At 34.6% G+C, this 14,368-nt stretch overlaps 1 protein-coding gene across 1 annotated transcript; it reads right to left on the reverse strand.

Moving 5' to 3' along the window:
* Nucleotides 1-2,194: 2,194 nt before the first annotated feature.
* Nucleotides 2,195-5,744, reverse strand: LOC136418244 (matrilin-2-like). Its single transcript, XM_066404254.1, has 4 exons — nucleotides 5,153-5,744; nucleotides 4,819-5,097; nucleotides 2,694-2,795; nucleotides 2,195-2,640 (listed from the first exon to the last, which is right to left on the reverse strand). Exons 1-4 carry the CDS (start codon nucleotides 5,742-5,744, stop codon nucleotides 2,276-2,278), a joined length of 1,338 nt encoding a protein of 445 aa, XP_066260351.1. The 3' UTR covers nucleotides 2,195-2,275.
* Nucleotides 5,745-14,368: the final 8,624 nt, after the last annotated feature.

Consider the following 14,368-nt stretch of genomic DNA (forward strand, 5'->3'; position numbering starts at 1 on the left):
AGGTAATCTCTTTAAAAAAAGTGAAAAACAAATTCAAAAAAGAAAATCAGTAAAAATATCGGAAGTTGCAGCAGTCACATCCCACCAAATTTGTTAGTACGTCATTTTAATAACACTACCCTTTAGCTCGCCAAAGATTTTCTTGCAAACGATTAGTTGTGCCAAAAAGTCGCAAAGTATCAAAATTTTACGTTTTTTCATAGCCTACTAGGTAATGATAGTTATATTTAGAGTTTTTCGATAAAAACATCTGGCTATGCAAAATGTAAACTCCCTTCCAACCCTTCTGAAATTAGTGTTACATAATTTTTGAACCAAAAAATGAATAGAACGCATAAAAAAACAAGGGTCTGTAAATTTTCATGGAATTTGATCAGTAATTGTGGTCAAAATTTAACATAATCAATTTTTTTCGCCCAACTTTTGAGTTTGAACTTTGAGCTCCGAAGGAGTGCATTTTAGGACACAGGTTTATAAGAAGAAATAGTTTTATTTTGATCTGAAAAATACTCTTTTAAAATGATTATACTCAATTTTGAGTCACCTTCTATAGTTATCTTTCAACTGAATTGGAAATATATAAGTTATAACATATAAACATGGAGATACTTCAGGGAGCGATAGTACTCAGCTAAATAATATGGAGAATGCTGATAGATTCATAGTCAAGGACGCGATTATTCAGGATTGCAAAGCTTCACATTTTTTCCTATATTTTACGATTTTTTCATGTAGGGCTAGAATTAAAAATCTTAAAAAACTGCAGCACAAATGCGATTTTTAAGATTTTGGAAAAATTCTAAGATGTATTTTTTTGCACTCAACTCAACCCAAAAAAATAGTTGTAAGTAGTGACACAAATAGGCATAAAATAACCGGGTTACTAGATTGGGGCAAAAGCCCGTAATTTTGTGGAATTTTCATCCAGCAAAAATTTGTGGAAGTCGATTGAGTCATTGCTTTTCGTTTCTGTGGGCATTAAAGTGGGAAATATGGTGGAAAACATCAAAGAGAAAAATACAGAAAACAATATTGAAAGAAGCTTTTTTTGATTGCAAAATAAGAAAAATATAATAGGTATAAATTTTCCGAAATTGGATTACATTCTCGGTCATTTTTCAGCAAAAAGAAATGTATACGTATAAAATAGTAACAATGTCGATATTAGTTGTTCAATATTTATATAAAATCCCATGTGTAGCAGATTGTGTTATCTCATAAAGTATATATGTTAAAAGAAGTTGACCAAATACTTTTTGCGCATTTAAACCGTGGTAGAACGCCTTTTAGGTCGCTAATTATATGAATATTAAAAAGATAATGAATCTAAATATGAGCTCTTGAACACTTCCTTAAGTTGGGATACGAAAATGATACTAAAGCAAAATAAGACTAGTATCTACAATTGTGTTGTAAGAAAAACTGAGTTCAAGCAGAAATAGAAAGATAAATTTGGGTAATCCGCTAACAAGTGGTTTATTGACATCATTAGGCATGTATGCTTACTTACAAACTCGGCTGTCGGGAAAGGTATAAATAAAGCAAACAAATTTGAAAAACCATACTGTAAAAAGAGATAAAGAAAAACGATTGTGATATATATCCTTTAACAGAACTCACGTTCCAATCGCGTTTTCGGATTTTTGAAAAAAACCGAATAACCCCGTGAGTATCTACGAAATCAGGATGTATTATGGTAGTGATCTGAATTGCTTTATAAAGACACATTGCACTCTACAGGGTGGTAGTCCACTCAACATCGTGCTGCAGTAAAGTCACCCAATTGACAAAGCAATGATAATTGGAAGGTTCTTAGACTACATTGATGTTACTGATATTTTAAATTTTTGAGAAAAATCAATCACTTCAGAGTTTAAATTAATGTTTATTTGGAAGGAAGTGTTGCAGATGTAAGTGGGGCAAGGGAGGTAGTTTAAAAGACAAATCTTGTGTAATGTTCTTTCTATATCATGACTATAAGGTAAGTCGTAGAGGGCATTATATTACATGACAAAGGGAATAGTGCCCTTCTTTTAAGAACAGCAGAGATTCTTCCCCCCCCCCCCCCCCCTTCAGAACTAACCTATAAGGGGGTGTACAGGAGAGTATTGGAAAACACAACAAGAAGTATGGTCAATCCGATTTTTTTGATGAGCGGTTTATTTGCGATAGAAATAAATTATAAGAAAATAAAAAAATAAACTTTCACAACTTTACCGAAGTTAGATAATATAGAAAACCACTTGAACCATACAATTTGGGGCCATATTAGTTCCTAAAGTCCTTTACCTACTTTCAAGCACTTGGCATCAAAATTCCCTGTCCATTCACCATTTTGTCCACAACGAATCCAATATTTCTTTCCTACTCTCTTAAATCCTTTCAAACACATTAAAGAACATTTCGCACCCAAATTATTGTTTTTTCTTCTACTTTTCCCTATATCTGTTAGTCCGTGTTTTTTAGAGCATCTGAAAAAGCCATTTTGTGGAGGATCCAAGAGTTTACACGAAAGTTCTTGCGTTGGCTCATCATTTTGAAAATTTTGTACTGTGGTTGTGCATTTGTATGAGCCAAATGTGTTAGTGCACCTATTGGGACAGTAAATTTTAGCTTGTTCACTTTGACACTCATCTATATCTGAAAATTAAGGTTATAGTAATAAAAGCAAAGTGCAATAGTGATTGTGGTACCCTCGCACGTTTTGAAATCATCTGTGAGTTCCAGTCCCTCAGGACATGAGCAAAATGATCTTCCAAAGGTGTTGATGCAAATATGAGAGCATCCACCATTTTCTGCAGTAAGAGGGGTGATTTGCATTATAACCTCAGATCAATTGAAAAAAACTTCTAGAATGTTTTGGGCACCATAGTTGGTACCGAAAATACACTGAGCAAAAGAGATTCGAAGCTCTATAGAGTTTTTTGTTTGGTCATCATCAGAGGCTCTCAACGAAAACCTGACCCCCATAATCTTTGAAAATAATTACTTTTCGAAGTATTCACAAAATAACATAATTCAGTTTGTTTTGTGCGAGAACCAATTTGGTATCCACTCACTTTCACATGAAATGCACCACCCAGTAATAATAATAATTAAGTCTTGTAATTTTGGCAAAATAATGCTTCATAATAGAGTATCAAATGATCAAATTTTCAGTTAAAAGATACAACATTTGATAATGAAAAAATTAATAATAAGTGACATCGCCTCGTACGGCAATGCAAGCACATACTCTTCGCGGTATGCTTTGCAACAAATGATCAATATCTTCCTGGGGTATTTCATTCCATGCTACCTCAAGATGATGTCGTAGGTCATCCACATTGTTTGGAGGCCTCGGTAAATTTCGAAGACAACGACTCATCATATTCCAAAGATGTTCGATGGGCGATAGGTTCGGTCACCGTGCAGGCCAAGGCAGTATTTCCAATTGTGCTTCTTCCAGGTATCGTCGAGTAATGTTCGCACTATGTGGTCTTGCATTATCCTGTTGGAAAATGCCATTTGGTAAAGTTTGCATGAAAGGTACTAATACTGGCCTCAGAACATTGTCAATGTAGCGACGTGTGTTTAAGGTGCCTGGAACGAATACAAGAGAAAATCTTCGGCCAACACATATCGCACCCCAGACCATAACACTAGGTGTTAAAGCTGTGTGGCGCCTTTCAGAAAATTGCAAATTTCTTCTTTCACCTCGGTATCGTCTGACTCTTCTTCGACCATCATTGATCCATAAACAAAATCGCGACTCGTCACTGAAGACGATATTGTTCCACTCATGATTCCAATCAATTCGTTCTTGACACCAGGCCAATCTGGAAGCTTGGTGTTGGGCGGTTAGTGGCAGTCGTAGATTTGGGCGGTATGAATGCAGGCCAAAAGACGAAATTCTTCTGTAAACTGTTGCCATCGACACCCGACGATTTAGAGCCCCCATCCAATCTACTGCAACAGACATTGTTGTTTGAAATCGATCACTAATGGCCATCCGTCTAGGAAGTCGATCTTCACGTGCGTTGCTGCTACGGGGAGGACGTCCAGCTGGACAATGTCGCTGAACCCTTTCTTCAGACCACGAAGACCATATTCTCGCAATCGTGGTGTGGTTCCGATTCATTCTTCGGGCAATCTCACGAAAAGAAAGTCCACCACCCTCCTTCATGCCGATAATTCGCCCTCTATCAAAATCCGAAACGTGGGAAAAATTTCGACGATGTCTCACTGGGGGCATTTTGAGATGTCTTGTTCACAGTTCAACAACAAAATAAACTGATATTTCCATGTAAATATTATTTTATTTATTTACAATTGAATAAAAAATCTAATAGGTCGATGACAAAAAAACCACTAGCATTCTTTCTTTTTTACTGAAAGTCTGATCATTTGATACTCTATTATGAAGCATTATTTTGCCAAAATTACAAGACTTAATTATTATTATTACTGGGTGGTGCATTTCATGTGAAAGTGAGTGTATAATGGATCTCCCCAACTTTATCCTCGTATGTTCCACAACAATCCCCTTAACACTTTAAATGGCGAGAGGAATCATCACACTGGAAGGTTTAAGTGCCAGAAAAAGATCTTGTCAAAGAAAACTTCGTTTATATTAGAAAGTTCATGGACGACATTTACTTTACCGATATTTTAAGTCTTTGAGAAGAATAAATTATTAACATCCCTGAATATTTTGGAGGATGACGCATTATTTTTGTTTTAAAAGTTGCTCGTCTCAAAAACAAATTTGAGATCTTCCGAGGCAGTTTTCGACAAAATTTCTTCCTGGCAGTTATTCCTGTTTTCAACTCTACATACCTTTAGCACATTCATCAACATCTAAACAACTATGCAGATCATCCCCCAATATAGTCCCTTTCAGCCGAGAACAACTGCAATTGTACCCGCCATAATTGTTGTTACAAACATCTTGACAAGGCCCATGTCCATTTCTCAGAAGACATTCGTTGATATCTTCGCATCTCTTCCAATCTCTGCTGAGTCTAAATCCTGCAGGACAGTGGCAGTAGTAGGATCCCACTGTGTTTGTGCAGTTCATCTGACATCCTCCATTATTAGTCTGGCATTCATCAATATCTTGGATATTTAAGAATGCCATTAGCTGGTAATTTGATAAGAATATTGTGTATACCTGTGCAATCCTTGCGATCTTTAGCCAGAGTGAACCCCTTAAAGCATCCGCATTTCTTTGGGCCTTTGTGGTTACAAATATGAGAGCATCCCCCATTGTTGGAACTACAACGTGTTGTCTTTGAAGACATCAAAATTGTGGTGGACTGAATGGTAGTAGTTTCTGTGGGAATAATTGGCAATACCAGGTTTTTAGACTCCATAACTATCCATGGATTTTTATGCTTCTGTGACCCTTTTTTATGTTTTCTTATTGAGTTATTTTTGCGTTTGCTTAATCCCACTGTTTTATTCCTTCGTTTTTCCTTTATATTAGTATCATTTTGATATTCCATTATGAAGGGTTTGGAAGTGATTATTGGTGATGGACGGGTTGCCGTCATTTTATGATGTTTCCTACGACGCCGTAGAATACGCTTTGGTACAGTCGTTCTACCTTCTGTAGAGCTTTGAGAAATAGTTGAGAAATAGAGTGGGGTAGCCAGGCTGGAACCAGCGAGGGTTGATTGGTTGTTTTCGGTAATAGAAAGTTCTTTGTCGGAAGATTGCCGCGTAAGATTAGTATCAGAGGCATCTGAAACGACAATCAACATTAACAATTATTATGTATGTCGGAGATTTATTAGTTTTTAAGATGTGTAAAAGTAACATTAGGATAGACAATAAGATGAAGAGCAGGCTGACAGGGCCATCTGAAGACAAAGCACTGTCGAACGAGGTCACTATTGCCACGGCGCGCTTAAGTGGCCATGTGTGCTAATTATTTGGGTGACACTAAACTATTGGTTCCTTTGTATAGGGACTAGCAGGTATTTTTCCCATGGTTCTGAAGGACTCACCAGAACTGGGAAAGTTAAGACAAGAGGGACAAAGAACGGGCAGTTAATAGATTGATGGGAAGAAGAGCGGTCGTGGAATAGTGAACTGGTTTGTCTGTCTCTTCTATCTTTCTTTTTCTGTTAATAAAAAAAAAGCAATATACAAAATACAAAAAAATGGAGAATACTTCTCAAGTTACTCCGACATGTATTATAATATATGGATCAACAGATCAAAGTCCCTGTAAATTTACCAAGGAGATAATATCCATCGAAATGTTTAAAGAAGGACAGAGTATCGGTCAGTTACGTGGCTTCCATGGAAGTTATCTTGTAAGTAAAGTTATCAGTGCAGAGATCTTACGGTCAAATCCACCAAAACAAGAACCGGGGAAGGACCTACTCAAAAAATATACAGGGTGACACACCGAAAAGTTTCCACTCAGATTTTTCTTCTTGTAAATGAATAAATGAAAATATGATTGGACATGTAAACTTTAATTTTCAGAGGAACCTATTTTTTACATATTTGCACCCCCTCTGCTCTAATCCCTACAAAGAGCTGTCATTCTTAAAATATTAAAAGGAATGGGGGTGCAAGTGATATCTTATTTTAAAGGGAATTAAATTTCCTTTATTATGGGACCTTCCCCATTGGAGTTAATTGAGTAGTTCGTGAGAAATAAAGAAATGAAATGTAAAAGTAATAACATTTCTTACCACTTGTGTTAGAGAAGTAAATGTTGGAAATTCTAATCTACATGCAATTATAAAGGCACTGTTTGAAATATTCGCGAACATTTTAGAGTATTTCGAGAGTTACATGCGCACTATTCGCTGCTGCAAGTTTTCTAAAGAATTGAATTTGGTTGAATAAACTTTAGATTTCAAATGCTCCCACAAGAAAAAGTCCAAAGGAGACAAATCAGGAGATCTTACGGGCCATTCAATATGAGCTCTTCTCCCAATCCATCTACCTTTGCGAGAGACAAACTGATATTAGTACATTTTTCGAAAAATCAAGTGGAATTTCAAAATACTATTATTAATACTCTTTTTTTTGTATTTTATTTATTAGTCAAATAATACGAGGAATGTCCCATAATAAAGAGAATTTAATTCCCTTTAAAATAAGATATCATTTGCTTCCCTCTTTCCATTTAATATTTTAAGAGTGACAGCCATCTTTTCGTAAAAGTTGGAGCAGAAGGGATACAAATATGGAAACAAATGTGTCCCCCTAAAAACTAAGATTTACAAATGCAAACATATTTGCATATGTTTGCATGCAAGAAAAAATCGGAGTGAAAACTTTTTGGTGCACCACCCTGTATACATCTATAGATGATATATGCACAGGTTTCGGTCGGAGACCGAGATGTTAGAAGCCCATCCTGAGCCACCCATGTTTAGAGGTCCGAACCTTATCTAATGTAGCAGCTCTGTCTTTAAGAATTAAAATCTTTCCCCCCTTGAAAATAAGAAAACTACCGATGGTCAAGGGAACTACCAGCATTCCAAAAAAAAAGCAAACCAGGCTTCTTCAAGGTCATAAAGCTCTAGTGAAACCATTAAAGGTCTGTAGTTTTACATGGAAATCACATCCCATCATAGGCAATAGCCCCAGCAGTAAATCTAACAAATTCCAAAATATCGCTTTCGGATTTCTCCGGTTTACGTCTTTAAGTAGCATATTCTTCCTGATATTCCTACGAAAGTATTGCTCATTAAACTTTGGGTTCGTTCACACATATCTTAATCGGCATTAATTACATGAGATGATGCATGTGAAAGAAGTTGTAATGATTGCGTTAGAGAACTGCAATGTGCGGAGCATAAATTCAGATTTATAGCAACATATACAATTTCTAAAAATAGAAATTGGTCCTCAGATGGGATTGCAATACAATTTCAATAGAAATTCTATTAAAGTGGCATGGTAGATAGGTACCTAAATAAAATGAAAAAACTTTGGATTTCTAAAGAGGCAACTATTTGATATAGATAATATAAAATATAGAAAATTAACGAAGAGATGCATGGCTGAGATAACACATACAGAGTGATTCCTTAGTTCACTATCCAACTGTGACAGATAAAAAGTGAGGCAATTTAAGGGTCCGAGAAACGCGTTTCGACTCGATTTTTGTGATATAATATAAAGAAAGAGAATTTCGGAGAATTATTGTTAAAGGGTGAAAGAGAATAAAAGGGCGAGTCAAACATAATTAGTGCCATAATGAGGAAAAAGATCAATATCGATAATTACAAGAAAATACTGAGGCCACACAATGCGTAATTGAAATAAACTTTCTCTCATCAGAAGTAATGCTTTGTGACAATTCCTGGTGGGTAGATGAGAGGTGTTTTAGGGAAGTAAGTGTCTGTGGTGGTTTTTATCCACGATGTATTTGGTCACAACGATGGCGGAAGACGAAAAGCGAGGGGAAAGGGGAGAGGGGAGTCAAAACCCACCTTATCCGATAGTCAAAAGACCAAATCGGGGTGGTGGAAGAGGATGCCTTAGAGAGCTTTTGCCTCACGAGGAAAAGAAAACAAAAGTTAGTTCAGAAGTCAGAGAACTTAAATTTTCTATTACGACATCACGTATCCGTTGCTTTTACTTGTTATCATAATAAGAAATGCAAATCAGCATATCAGGTTCGTTAAGTGTTAGAAGGTACTGACATAAAAGTTAATGTAGAGCATCACACTGAAATTTATAGGGTTGTTATTATGACTTCTTAACAGGCAAAAGCTATCGATGACTGATATTGTTAATGATACATTATTAAATTAGTTTCATATTAAGAAAACTTTGAAAACCTATAATTCCTTAAATAATTAAAATCGGACATGTACAGGGAATTTTTCGTAAATCTAACACAGTCTGATGGTGAGTTCACCCTAATATAAAAAAATCACCCTAAATTTTCAGGTATCATATGTATATAAGTACCTCTAACAGATTTGCTATAATACTCACCACTGAAATTCGTTACAATAAATAAAATCCAGAATGGAACTCTACTGAAAACGAGATTATTCATTTTAAATTTGCGTTATGAGCCCCTGCACTATCCAGATGTCGAACTTAACTACTGAGGTTGTCGGAGAAGAACTTAATAAAAACCTATAGAACATTCGAAGCCTGCCGAAATGATTGGGGCATCCAATAACATCTTATCATTATTTTAATAATCAATAGTCAATGGGCCTAAATTGGGAATATTTTGTGTAGGCGTTGTTTTTATGTCGTGAATAATCGCTCGGATAGTATGTGAAGGTGTGACAAATTTATTTATTTTCCCGTTTTGAGCGTGTGTTTATGTAAATATTAAAATTTTATGATTTTAGCGCTTTTGAATTAGTGATTTACAAATTATTTGGTTTTAGATATAGCCAGGTTTTCATGTTGTTATAAAAAATGTCTCCTATATAGCCAATAGGTCATGTGGCAATAGTCTTGTAATATCAAAGCTTCGATATTAAATGACAAATAATTTTTAAAAATGATGGCGAATTAATATAATAATTATAAATAATAATATAATAATAAAATAATAAAAATAAATATAATTACCCAGGAAGATGGACGTTATGGTTCCATAAGATGGCCTTCGCGCAATCCAAAATCTGTCCGATTGACTCTGGCAGTCGAGATCCGATTGGGGGACTTTAGCCGTCAAGGTTCGGCTGAGAAACCAAATCGTATCTTGACTGAGTCCCTGTTCATTTTGCCTGACTTTGTTTTTTTTTATCCGTAATTTACTGCACACAAATCAAATTGACATGTATCACTGTCAAGCTGCAACCACAGTGAAGTCTCTACTATTATCACTAACTATCACTTTCCGCACATGTTAGGTAAATGATTATTGTAGCTGAGAATAAGGTCATATAGCTCTTTAGTTTCCAAACTTATCTATTATAATACATAAAATTGATTAATTTCATAAGGAAATTCAGTCTATTTTGAATTGGATCAAATGACTTTCATTTCTGCTTGTCTTCTTCGCTTTAGAGTCAATATAGTTTCATAAACATACAGGGTGGGCCAATGAAAACGAAACAAGGCCGATTTCTTATATTTGTCACTAAAAAAAAAAAAAAATCGCTAAGACCCGTCGATTTTTATTTCGAGGGAGAAATCTTTTGTGCCCATTGGCAACCTTGTCACTTTCAACCCCATGGCGGAGAAAGGTGCAACCCTTAAACCTTAAATGGGATTAGGAGTCAAGTGATGCCTCATTTTAAAGATCATCGAATTCTCTTTTTAACGCTATCAAGATTTTTGAATTTGATACAGTAGTTTTCGAAAAATCATGTTATAAATGTTGAAGAAGCCAACATTGAACAAATAATAGTATTTTTTCAATTCGTAACTTACATTAAAAAAAAAAATGGGAAAAACCATTCTTTCTGAGCGCAGATTTAAGTTTCTGATAGTAGTAACTTTACAAAAGGAGAATAATTTAAAACATTTATCTACAATTTTACTGACTTGCTAATTTAACAAATGTTCAAAATGTTGCCCTCCTGCTTCGGTACAAAAATAGAGGTTTTGTTCAAAACAATCTCGGACGTTTTGAAGCATTTCAGGTGTAATCTTCTGACATTCATCAATGATTCGTTGACGTAAATAATTTAGAGACTCTGGTTGAGTTTTATAAATCTTACTCTTTAAATCACTCCATAGGAAAAAATCTAACGGACTTAAATCTGATGATCTTGCGGACCACTCCACCGGTCCTCTTCGGCCAATTCATCTACCAGGAAAAGTTTCATTTAAGTACTGACGAACAGCAAAAGAATAGTGAGGAGGTGCTCCATCTTGTTGAAATGCCAACTCATTGTAACGGTCATTATGTTCAATAATTTGTGTCAATGCGGGATCGATAGTATCTCCTAACAATTGCAAGTACATCTCTCCTGTTAGATTTCCTGGTAGAAAAAAAGGCCAACGACACAATCGCCATAAATTCTAACTGAGATGTTTATTTTCTGCAGATGTTGAATATGAACTTCACGAAATAAATGTGGGTTTTCATCAGACCAATACCAACAGTTATGACGATTAACAGTACCGTTCAGGAAAAACGAACACTCATTTGAGAAGCAAATGTTGAATAAAAAATTCGGGTTATTTGTTATCCGTTCACTAATTGTTTCGCAAAATTCTAAACGCCTATCAAAATCATCTTCACTTAATTCTTGCGCAAGATGAATTTTATACGGGTGAAATTTATAGGCTTTCAAAATTCTTTGGATGCTCGTACGGAAGATGCTAGAAACTGCTTGTAATTGCCTGATACTTAACGTAGGGTCAATATTAACTTGGCCCAAAACAGCAACTTCCATTGCTTCGTTTTCCACTATTTTATTTGCAGCGACTCGTTTCTGATTTGTTACCGATCCTGTTTCCTTAAATTTGGCTACTAGTTCAATTACGAACTTCTGGTTAACATGCTTATCTCGATGTAGGTCATTAAATAACTGCACTGTAATATTAACGCACCTACCATTTTCATAATAAAATTCAATTATCGACACTCGTTCTGTAGTTGAATAAACCATTTTGAACAAAAAAAAATTACTTTTAAGTCGAAATAGTCAAAGACCAATTCGTATGAGGTACTAAATGCAAATAAATTGAACATAAATAATTCATCATATCCCCTTTCAAAGGGAGGTAAAAAATTACTTTGTTTATTTTTGTTAGAAGTATGGGATTCTATAGCAGAAATAACTACTAAAATTTCACTAATAAAATTTTAAACAAGACACTTATAAATGATAATGATTTTAAGACTTTAACGTGTAAAATAAATCTTTCTTTAAAAAATATCAAAGTAGATTGTAGATGCATTTTATTAAGTAATAAAAAAAAACTAACATTAAATGCTTCTTTGCATCAAGTTGGTTCAAGAGTGATTTAAAAAAACACATAAAGCACTTCTTACATAAAAGTCGTGCCAGCTACAAAAATGACAAAAGCGTTACATTCGTTCATTGATCGATTTCTTATTAACATGATTTCTCGAAAACTACTGCATCAAATTCAAAAAAGTTGATAGCGTTGAAAAGAGCATTCGATAATCTTTAAAATGAGGCATCACTTGACTCCTAATCCCATTTAAGGTTTAAGGGTTGCACCTTCCCCCATCAAAGGGTTGAAAGTGGCAAGGTTGCCAATGGACGCAAAAGATTTCCCCCTCGAAATAAAAATCGACGGGTCTCAGCGATTTTTTTTTTGAGTGGTAAATATAATAAATTTGCCTTGTTTCGTTTTCATTAGCCCATCCTGTATAAGGTACCTCAATTTTAACGGAATAAAGGATTTCTTCAAAATTCCTAATGAACGTGAATTGCTTAGTGAAGATTTTATTTACAAAAATCGAAAATTCCATAAAGAAATTAGGCTTTATTTTAATCTTGTTTATCGACTTTTCGGTATGAGAAGCTCTTCGAAATCCAGCCCTTTTGATACGGAATATACAGGGCGTTTCAAAAGTACGGGCAGCTACTTCAGGGATGTATTCTATACATTAATATAAGATAAAAGTTCAAATATTTTTTTTCTAAATCATTTCCTAAGAAAATTATGACGATTTAAAGATGGTGCCGGTAAAGTGGTTTTTTGACCGTAATTGGTGAATGGGAAGTCACAAAGTGTTGAAATTTGGTAGGTAGCCATAAAATTGGGTTTTAAAAACGAATATATAAAATAAAATAAAAATAAAAGAAAAGGAAAAAGTATTATTTTAATAACATAATTAACAAAATTGATGAAAAATTAGAAAGGTAAAAAACCACAGAACATGTTTAAAATGGTTTCTTCTTGCCTCAATACACTTTTCTGAGCGTTTATTAAGAAATCTTCTCATTCGTTTGTAAATACCCGGTATGTTACGAATCTGATTAAATCCATTTTCAATTCGTACGTGAAGGTTGTTAATATCGTAAATAGTGTTGAGTAGACAATTTGTTTTATATGACTCCATAGTTAAAAATCCAAAGGATTAAGATCCGGTGATCTAGCTGGCCAAGATACCGGACTTCTTCGACCTATCTATCGATGTTCATAATTTTCATTATATGCAACAGTTATGGAAAAATGTGCAGGTACACCGTCGTGCATTATCTACATTAGCTCTCTTGTCATTAAAGGAATATTTTCAAGTAAAATAAGTAATTCTCTTTCTAAAAAATTTGAGTACACTGCACCTGTTAGTCTTGAAGGTAAAAAAAAGTCCAATAATAAACTTTCCAATTATTCCTGCCCATATGTTGAGGGAAAAATTTTACTGATATCTCTACTGAACAATGGCATGAGAATTTTGAACTTGCTACTGATGCATGTTATGGAAGTTAATGATTTCGTTTGTCGTAAAACCTGCTTCATTAGTAAAAAGTATTTCGGAAAGAAAATTTAGAAAGCTACGATTTTTTGCAATAGCCAAGTGCAAAATGCTCTTCTTGAGCCATAATCACCAGTAAGCAGATCTTGAACTCTTTGATAATGATAGGAGTATAAATAATTAAAATTCAAAATTTGCCAAATAGTTGTGTGGTTTACTCCCCCCTCTAAAGTAAATTGTCTAGTGCTAAGACGTGGATCTTCTTAAATCCATTAAAGAACACTCTCTTCTAAATCAACAGTTCTTGTCGTAGGTCTACCAACTCCATCTTCTGTTGAACGAAACATCCTGTTTCACATAACCGGGCATGGATTTTCTGAAATAATTTTTCTCCCCAGCAATCTCTATTAAGAAAACGTTCAGCATACAGCCGTCTTGCTTCGGCGCGATTACTATTTGCAACACCGTACATTAAATGCATGTCTGCCAATTCTTGATTTGAGCGGACAATTTTCTTATCAAGTAGCTATAAAAGTTGTTTAAAACTATCTAATTCACTATTATGCAGTAATAGATCGTTCACTGACAAGCATCATTAACTTAATAAATAATAATGGTTAATGTATGTTAGCGCACCTGCACACTTTTTCAGAGAAAAATAAACAACAACAACAACAATACCAAAACAATAACAACATACCAGATACAACATATTTTATCAACACCATCTTTAAATCGTCATAACTTTCTTAGAAAATGATTTAGCCAAAAAAAAAAATTTGAACTTTTATCTTATATTAATGTATAGAATATGCCCCTGAAGTAGCAGCCCGTACTTTTAAAACACCCTGCATACAGGAAGGTGAAAATTTCGATACTCTGTATTGGTATCTTGGAAACTGCAAAAGGTACGAGTTTGGTTAAATTAGAGAAAATGTGTCAAACTTGGGGCTTAGTCAATATTCCGAAACAGTGTTGCTAATTTCTTCTTATTTTCCGAGATATTGGTAAAAATATTAAAAATTCCAAAATTTAATT

The sequence above is a fragment of the Euwallacea similis genome, chromosome 2, assembly GCF_039881205.1.
Source record: "Euwallacea similis isolate ESF13 chromosome 2, ESF131.1, whole genome shotgun sequence".
Classification (NCBI taxonomy): domain Eukaryota; kingdom Metazoa; phylum Arthropoda; class Insecta; order Coleoptera; family Curculionidae; genus Euwallacea; species Euwallacea similis.

What these genes read in the sequence shown, in the direction of transcription:
- LOC136418244 (XM_066404254.1), bottom strand. Translation starts at nt 5,744, where the DNA reads ATGTTGATTGTCGTTTCAGATGCCTCTGATACTAATCTTACGCGGCAA. An exon ending in AGATCGCAAGGATTGCACAG is followed by an intron (nt 5,098 to 5,152) that starts GTATACACAATA and finishes TAAATATCCAAG; the next exon opens with ATATTGATGAATGCCAGACT. An exon ending in TGATTTCAAAACGTGCGAGG is followed by an intron (nt 2,641 to 2,693) that starts GTACCACAATCA and finishes CTTAATTTTCAG; the next exon opens with ATATAGATGAGTGTCAAAGT.